Below are 9,244 nucleotides of genomic sequence, written 5' to 3' on the forward strand. Positions count from 1 at the left end.
TAATGTCCACCGAACTGATAATTAGACATATGTATAACTTTTGGTGCTTTGTGCATTTAAACTGGAACCCACATTCGCTTGTGTGGCACGCACGCAATTTCCAAGTGAATTAAAATTGCCTGTGTATCATTAATCACATTCGGCGAAAGTACCATAGTTTTTACCTCTGCCCATGAGGTGAGAAAAACAGGTGAACTCGAGCGAGTACATTTTTATGGAACTAGCCTTCATCTACAAGATCTGAGCCGTTCATTAAATGAATCCACCAATTATATGCCTTTTCTCTTAAGACTGAGGCCGATTTAATCACTAGCTGAGTCATACATTTACGTCGGATTTGAACCGTTAATCATCCATATAATCCATACAGTCCAATACCACCTGATGATCATATTGATTTGATTCTTTTCTCAACGTACCTAGATGTGGATCCCTTCTAATGAGCGGCTAAATCTCCCACACCTGTGTGATTGTCCAGAATGGTGTGTACCCGACACGTGTGTAACAGGGTACGGGAGAGAGCCGTCGGGCACTCCCACATAGCATCGGGACGAATATCACCGAGATTTTGAAATTAGACGATGTTATCGCGATATTAACAAAATCTCGGTGCCTGAAGTTTTAAAATTTCTCATTTTATTGCGAAATTGTATCCATTTTATCGAAATAATTTGTTCTTACTCCATTTTGAAATTTTCGGTTATTTATTACTTTCTATATTTTACCGATAATATCGCGAGAAATACGTCAAAATCTGAAAATCTCCCGAGAAATACAAGCACTTGGCTGCCGAGTACAGAGAGAGAGAAGCGGTCGGGCATTCCTGTGTAATTCTCTTCCAGCAAAAAGGAAGTCAGAAGTTCAACCCCGCTAGAAATTTTCACAAAAAACCCATCTGCACAAGAAGAAAGAAAAACAGCAAAAGCAGCTGCAGAAATCCCAGAGAAAGAGAGAGAGAGAGAGATCATGGGTCGAAAAAGAAGTGGATTTTGGAGAGGAAAGTTGGGTTGAAGAGAGAGGGATAGCGCATGGAAGAAGGAGAAAAAGGCAGTGGCATTTTGGGAGAAAAGAGAGAATTCCTGGGCATAAAGTTGAGGCGTGGGATCTTGGTAGGGAAAAAGGGGGGCCCTTGCACTCCAGTTCCCACATGGCGTTTTGGGGGTGCGCACGATAACAAACATGGGTTAATTATCCCCCCTCTCTCTTCAAGGAAGCTCGCTGCCAACCTCTGGGACTATCATCAACTCCCCCCTCCTGCTAAAATGAGCCGCGGTGTCAGGATCCGCCACCACAAGGACAAGGGCCTTCACCTCCCCACCACCCATCCCGACGATTCGCCTCACAGCCCCCCTGATAAGGTTAGATGAAAGTCCCCGACTTCTTTTCCTTGCCATTGCATGCTGATTTTTTTTGGATCTGGACCGTCCAGTTAGTGGATCCTCTCTTGGATGGGCCTTCACACAATCATCCCGCTGATTGGAACTTGGCAGCTGTCCCGATCCATCGCCTATTTTTAAACGGGCAAGAATGTTTGCTTGATTTGGAAAAAAACTAGGTTCTATGGATAGAATGGTGACGAGTAGCCAACCGCTGCAAGTCTCTACCATGACCCATCCATGAGTTGTCCTGTCTATTGGTTGGTTCAGATCAATCGATGCATATGCCAAGCTTCTATGGATTAAATATTTCGCACATTTCTATACCAGCCAGCGAGTGCCGGTAGTTTGAGGAGGCATGTCGCAGCATCACTGATGCAACACCATAAATCAATCGAGAGGAGCCGTAGAGTTCTGCAGCCGTTTTCTCCAGCTAGCTACGGTAGCTCGATGGAGGTAGTGTCATCTTATCTTGCCGCCTTTTATTTGTTTGATCGTTTCGTCACTGTCTCGTCGATTCAAAAATTAGGCACTGAGGCTTGTTGGTGGGAAATTCCGGTCAGCCAATGATGTCCCATTGCATTTCAATTCCTGAAGTATGTTTTGATTTCACCACATTTTAACTTGAAAAGCTCAAAGGTGCGGTTATGGTTTGATCATTTTACCCTGATGGTGTGTTTCAATGTAAACTTGATTGGTGATACAACAGAGCGGCAAATGGGGGAACATGGAAAACCAGAGCCACATTGGCCAGGATATGGTTTTTCCACCTTTTCCACCACAAACCAGTATGCTCGCAAAACACAGTTTTTTATTTTTTATTTTGGGTGGAAAAGCTTCCCCATTGCCTGACTTTCTAGTTTCACCTAAATACACATGAATGTTGGATTGAATTGCAAATCAGTAGTCAAATAAAGCGTGAATTACTGAATTCTGATTTACTTAGCATTCATACTGAGGATCTCCATTCCAAATTGCAATTTTTGAACTTAGAGAGACATGTTTGCAATTTAAGGGCTACATCTTCATTATAATGACTGGGAGACATCATGTGGAAACACCATCCATAAGGTCACTCATCTGAGAAAGTGCATCAAGCCAGCTTGAAATGGCAAGTGAGCGACATGTGGGTTGCAGCTTGATTCATACAATGTCCATTCCACTCCATGCAAATATAGCAACTTCCAAAATGCACCCTAAGTGACCTTTTCAAACCAACAAACCAATGTTCGTTCCTTTTGCCCTTTTGGTGAAATGAAGTTGGTTATTCATCGGAAGGGGGAAAAAGAAAAATGGAAACAAATTGTTGTTCCTGGTTATTGTGAATCAAAGATGGCCCATTGACTGCTGTTTAGTTTACACATGTTTTTGTTCCTTGTAGATAGCAGCTTACAACCCAGCTATCACTCCCACCAGTTCTTTGGACTTTAAGGGAAGACTTGGGGAGGTGGGTTATAGCCTTAAAACATCTGCAGAGTTACTGAAAGTATTGAACCGAATCTGGACCCTAGAAGAACAGCATGCATCCAATGTATCATTGGTGAAGTCACTAAAGATGGAGCTAGCCCACTCACGGGCTCGGATTCAAGAGCTGATGCATGAACGGCAAGCAGACCGACATGAAATAGATGATCTGATGAAGCAGGTTGCTGAGGACAAGCTAATTAGGAAGAGCAAAGTCCAAGATAAGATCAAAGCAGCTGTTCAGTCTGTAAGGGACGAGCTTGAAGATGAGAGGAAATTGAGGAGACGCTCAGAGAGCTTGCATCGCAAGCTAGCTAGAGAGTTGTCTGAAGTGAAGTCTGCATTCTCAAAGGCTCTGAAAGAGCTTGAAAGGGAGAGGAAGATGCGGCTTCTGTTGGAAGACCTGTGTGATGAGTTTGCAAGGGGAGTGGGAGATTATGAAAAGGAGGTGCGGGCACTGAAACACAAGGCCGAGAAAGATCATGATAGTAAAGACGATCGGCTAATACTCCATGTTTCCGAAGCATGGCTGGATGAACGGGCACAGATGAAGCATGCAGAAGCTAGGTCCGATCTGGCTAAGAAGGATACAATAGTAGATAGGTTGAGAAGCGAAATCGAGACCTTTCTTCGAGCAAAAAGATCCAAGGTTTCGAAGAACGACGCCGTGTACCCGGAAGATGCTGCTAGGAAGGATGTTCTGCGTCGCCAATCTCTTGAGTCTGTCCACTTCAATGGAGCTGGAAGTGCACCCCAAGGAGATGATGATTCCATGGCTAGTGACTTGCACGGCTTTGCACTAAACAAGAATATTGGGGACAATGAAAGCAACAATCGTTCTAAACTGCATGGAGACAGGGGTGCAGAAGATCTGGAAGAAATGAAAAAATCTTATTCTGGGAAGAAAAGGCTGGGATCCTGTGAAAAGATTAGAGGCCGTAGCTTATCTAGCTTGCAGGTACAGTTTGAAGAACACATGGAGAGGGCTGAGTCATGTAAGCAGAACAAGACACAGACTATGGATAGAGCACAAGGAAGCCACTCTGATATCATAGTTGAAGCTGGTGGAGATAAATCAAACCAAATTGAAATCAACATCTCCCACAGGCCGGAAAACTATGAGGCGCAAGAAGGCATCCATGAAAGGAAAGGTAAACCAAACCACATACATGATAACTTGATCAGAACCCAGTCATCGTTTTCTGAAGATAGTAAGGTTCGACCTGAAAATGATCATAGGGATGATTCCTGTAGCCACTTCTCATGTAGGGGTCATTCTGTTACGGGTCCCAAGGACAATGCTTCGGGTGACAGCCTTGGTCTGTCGAGTCCGGTACAACAGTGGAATTTCCGACACACCTCACCTGATCTTGAGATATCAGAAAGTTCTTTGAAATGGCCACGGGGCTTAAAGGAGAATACTTTGAAGGCTAAATTACTTGAAGCAAGATTAGAGGGGCAGCATGCCCGATTAAAAACTTCAAAGGGTCCCTAGTCAATGCAATAGGAGGTTGAGAAGAGATGCACTGTTGCCATTTGAATGCATGGCTTCATGGTGAACCACGGCACTTGTATAATACGGGAGTTGTAAAGCCGTGTTTCTTTCTTTCTTGTGGTTCTTTTATCTGTACTCTTGGAATTTTCTTTTTGTATATGGGCGTTATGCAATCATAAAAACGTTTACGTCCAACTTTCTTGATTGTTATTACATGGGTACACAAGTAATATAGAAATCAACTACAACAAAAATCTCGATTGCTTCTTATCATGTCTTCTATCTCTTTTGGAGAAAGTGGTTTCCATCAATATCTCGTTGATATTAAAAACTGTATTCTGATCGAACACTATGGTTCTAAGTTTTTGTATTTTGATCGAACACTATGGTTCTAAGTTTTTGTATTTTGATCGAACACTACGTAATGCAGGGGGCATTTCACACCGGGCTCAAGTGGGGTAGCCCATGGGATGTGGGGACACACTAGGGGTAGGCGGCCCATGTGATTTGGGGCCCACGAGCCAAGGAGGGGGATTCGGCCAAGGTCCTAACCCATGAGATGTGGGGCCTGGGCTATGAGAGAAAGGGATTAATTCACCATGCTTTAATAGTTCGAGCTTTTAGAGCAAGTGGTTAATTGTCTTGCATCAAATTGGTATCAGAGCGAGAGGTCTCGTGTTCGAGACTCCTCACCGGGGGTGGTTAATGCAGGGGGCATTTTTCAACCATATTTAGTGCATTCTTCAATTTATTTAGAAAGGCAATTGCTTAGGTGAGTGATTACTTTTATTTGTTATTTAAAGAAATTGCGGTTTTTATTTTCCCATTTTATAGTTATTGGAACTTCATTTAGCATACAACCTTGAATTCAACTGTGACATCAAATTACTTCTTGAACCCTAATCTTTTTAATTTTATCTATTGCCTTAAACCCACATACTCCTTTTTTCACTTCTTCCATTTTTGGCTATTCATTCCTTTTTATTTTATCTTTTTATTATCCATTCTTTAACTAGCTTTTTTCTGTATATCGTTTTGGATGCAATCCAGAATATGGTAACTGGATAGGGGAGGATCAGAGTGGATGCTTACTTCTTCTTCTTTAATCTTCCTGCCCATCAACCACAGATTGCTTTCCACTAATTTGCTCAACAACCTGAAAGTTGAATAATGCAACCCTTGTAGAGCATGATTGCAGTTGAGGATTCATCTGTCTTCTAGAGAAAGCTTATGATATTACAAGAAGTTTAGAAGAACCTATGTTGTAATTGTTGCTTGAATTCGGAAAATTGTTGCCAAATTGGATGGGTTTGTGTTTTCAGTGAAGCTGTTTTGGTGACATCAGAAACGATTATTTTGAACCATATATTTGTTGGAAATTTGATATTTCTCCGAATTACAATGATTTTCAGAATGCCACAAGATTTCTCTAGATGATCTCAAAATGAGATTGGCCAACACAGATTTCTCAAAATCAGGTTAGATTTCTTACCAATTAGAATTGCACTGTTCTTTTTTGTGTGAACCTGCAGCTCAGCCTTGGGATGTTTACATCTGAACTGCAAGAACATGATGCCCTCACCACTTCAATTAGTACTTCTATCATTGTTGTTGCTTTAGAAAAGCCCAATGATGTTAATAGTCATTCATTATGGATCTCCATTCTTTGGCTGGTAAGATTAAACCAATAGCAGTATCAAAAGAATTAATGTGAGAAATAGCAGGTGTAGGTGAAGCCATCATGGATAGAAATGTGTGCTCGATTGATTGCATGGTAGCAGGTATGGTTCCATTCTCAAGAACCATGCGTAAGCCCCTAGACTCATTTCGGTGGATCCCCACGATGATTTGTTCAGAGTGCATTTGCCTTTTTCTGTTATCTGCTGCTGACGTTATGTGTTTATTCCAAATTGATCTTGAGGTAAGAAAATGTACCCTGGAATGATGGGGAAATGGAGTCCTGCTATCTGTCATTTTGATTTTCTGTACTGCCCAGATGAATTGCAGATGGGTTAAAGTGCAAGACGCAACCTGAATTGGCATGCAGCCAGATGGGCTGGCAACTAATGGCAAGTCTAGCTATTTAGCTTCACTTTTATCAAGGAAATCAAGTGGCTGGACCCATCAAATGATGTTTGTTTTTGCTCTTGAACATGTTTGGAATTGCATTGCCCCTGCATTTGCTTTAGAATGCTATAAAAATTTCAGACTGCATTTGTATCCTATTTATGCATCTTTTTCTGTCCACAGCGACCTTTCCGCACATTTTTCTTGCTTTGGGTTTTGTTGGAATTAGTTTCCTTGGTCCTCCCATTGCTTATTAGTTACTATTACTAATTTCATTGTTCTTAGTATTGCTTATTCCAAGAAGAAAGCAGGGGAATCCTCCTACTTTAGAGGGCGTTTGGCTGCCACCTAGCATTGGTTGGCAGGGTTCGAAATCGTTCTTAGTCATACTGATGATGTTCGGGGCTGCATGGAAAATGGAAGCAGCATTTGACAGGCTACAGTTTTCCTGGTTTTCGTGTCCCAAAACACTCTTTTGTTGAGAACAGGAGGGATCCCTTTGCATCTCAGCTATGGCTGTGGGAACTGGTAGCACCCATCTACCCTTTCAGCCAAACAGCCTTCAAATGCAGTCCTGTCAGTGAGTTCCCAGACCCGCAGGTATTCGATGGACCCTATCCAATTTTATTTGGTCGGTTATAAATCGACCGGGTGCATGTCATGAGGACCTGCTTGAAGTCTGGTCGGTCTAGTCAGGTCCGGTTAGTTTTTTATAGTGTGTGTGTAGAGAGAGAGAGAGAGAGAGAGAGAGAGAGAGATGATTTTAGCAACAAAACAAGGTTTCCTAAGCCACACGCATGTATGGGAACCCATTTAGAAACCACACATCCATCAAAGTGGTACGTGTGTGCATTGTAATCCATGCATTGGGCAGGTCAAAACTATGTAAATGCTCTTAAGACTTGAAATCTAGATCTAAAGACCCGCTGGGTAACTGACGGGTACCCTAACCCAATGATATCTGGATCTAGGTATTCAAGAACTAGGCACTATAGGAGCTGGCCTGAACCCAACCCGTTGACAGCCGTATTCAAAAATTAAAAAATGCAAGTCAAAAAGATCCGTTACCACCGAATGATTATAGAAAAAGGTTTGCTAGCCCCAAAAGCACCTTTACATGCAACACGTATGCCAACCTGGAAAGTGTGTGGGACATCTACGGGATGCATTATGTGGCCCGTACCATGAAGATGACTACACGTATTAGTCAGGCTGTGCCACGTATGAGGTTGGCTATCCTATAAGAAAAGTATGGGCGGTGGTTTGAAGAACTTGCCAATGGTCAACGGTCAACATGCGTCTGATGAGTAGGCCATTCTGATTTTTGGGTAGGTTCATCTTCACGGTGGAGATCACCTTACGCATGCTCGGTGTCTGCGCACTCACCGTTTGGTACATGTGATTTGGTGGTGGGGGTATGCATGGGGCTAGCAAACATATGATAGCAACGGTAGAAGTTTATTCGACAGATTTTCTACTGAGGCCTGGTCCGAGCATGGGTGCAGCCGTGCGAGCCCGTCTATGGTTCGGGTCTAACCTTCAACCTATTGGGTCTGTGACAGTCTATCTACAATCTTCCCACTTGATAGTGTTGTTGACAGAATCTGGATTACTCTCCACTCAGATTTCTGAACTCCGAGTTGCTTCGGAGTCCTGAAATTGCACAACAATGGTGAGCAAAGAAGACACTGGCTCAAGCAAGAGACCCTTCGATGCCTAAGTCAGGTCAAAGGAATCTAGGTCTAAGTTATAGAGGGAGAGTGTATAATGTTGCATACCTGTTTCCTCCTCACAAGATGCTATATATATCCTCATGCTTAAGATGAGCATGTCCACATAACTCGGCGCATCTTAAGGCATTTACCTCATCATACGGGTGATTCGGCCACCCAGTCGTTATATAGTCGTGCGGACGTGGGCGGTTGAGTAACTGCAGCTAATCGTGCGATAATGAGACAACTCATGACCCTCCTCATAAGTAGACTTTGACCCAGGTCCCAAACCGACTACCTCGGCGTCGAATCACTCCGAGCCTAATACATCAACCTCGGATCATTTCGAGATCCCGCCCTGAATCCTAAGTCAACGGTTTCCGTTCGGAAGCTCGGAGTAAGTGCACAACAACAATCGGATTGGGGGTCCAAGCCTAGCCTACACTCGATTCCAAGCTGTCTTATGCTCTGAGTCGGCTCTGGATTACTCTCCGCTGGAGCTGCGTCATCTCTGATCTTCCCATAACAGGATGGTCCCTATCATGTGCCATGTGTCCACTGGCTATCCAAAATTCCTTGAATGGAAGCATGTGGGCCCACTAATTCAACAGTCCCACAGATTTCCAGAGAGAATAGGTGTTTAGTTGCCCCAAATTCCATGAAATATCAGGGAATTTTGCACCATCTTAGATTAATTCATCATGAAATATCATGGTATTTAGTGCAACCCAATGCAACCTTAAGAAAAACAAAAACTTGGGTAGGTCGAATATATTTCAGTTGTTCCCTACGCAAAGGAGAATGCTTATCAGGCAGCTGGCAAAACACATGCTGATGATCGGAGCGTTGATCATGGTGTGGCTATATTCAAAAGCAAGAGGAGTACTAATGGCCCGGGTGCACCCCATGATTTCCTGAGCCCGGGTCATAAATGGGCCGGGTTTGGGTATATCCCATCCCGTACCCTAATCCCACTAAAAACCAATTATATATTAATAAAAAATGCAAATGCGTATATTAGCGTACTGTTTATAGTAATTGATGTGCAATATTGGGTTGGGATTGGGCCAATGTTGAAAATTGTGGGCCAGGCTTGGACAAAGCTTGTCATACCGCCGATTAACACCCAA

The 9,244-nt window shown here is 43.1% G+C and overlaps 1 protein-coding gene across 1 annotated transcript; it reads left to right on the plus strand.

The window, feature by feature from the left end:
• Positions 1–794: 794 nt before the first annotated feature.
• LOC131241274 (uncharacterized protein At5g41620-like) lies at positions 795–4,608 on the plus strand. Its single transcript, XM_058240039.1, has 3 exons — positions 795–1,358; positions 1,707–1,832; positions 2,758–4,608. Exons 1-3 carry the CDS (start codon positions 1,029–1,031, stop codon positions 4,333–4,335), a joined length of 2,034 nt encoding a protein of 677 aa, XP_058096022.1. The 5' UTR covers positions 795–1,028; the 3' UTR covers positions 4,336–4,608.
• Positions 4,609–9,244: the final 4,636 nt, after the last annotated feature.

This window comes from Magnolia sinica, chromosome 3 (genome assembly GCF_029962835.1).
Source record: "Magnolia sinica isolate HGM2019 chromosome 3, MsV1, whole genome shotgun sequence".
Lineage (NCBI taxonomy): Eukaryota > Viridiplantae > Streptophyta > Magnoliopsida > Magnoliales > Magnoliaceae > Magnolia > Magnolia sinica.

Bases quoted from the DNA above. Each gene is read 5' to 3' on its own strand.
- LOC131241274 (XM_058240039.1), top strand. From the start codon at position 1,029: ATGGAAGAAGGAGAAAAAGGCAGTGGCATTTTGGGAGAAAAGAGAGAA. The intron at 1,359-1,706 runs GTTAGATGAAAG...TTTCTATACCAG, and splicing joins CTCACAGCCCCCCTGATAAG to CCAGCGAGTGCCGGTAGTTT. The intron at 1,833-2,757 runs GTAGTGTCATCT...TGTTCCTTGTAG, and splicing joins GCTACGGTAGCTCGATGGAG to ATAGCAGCTTACAACCCAGC.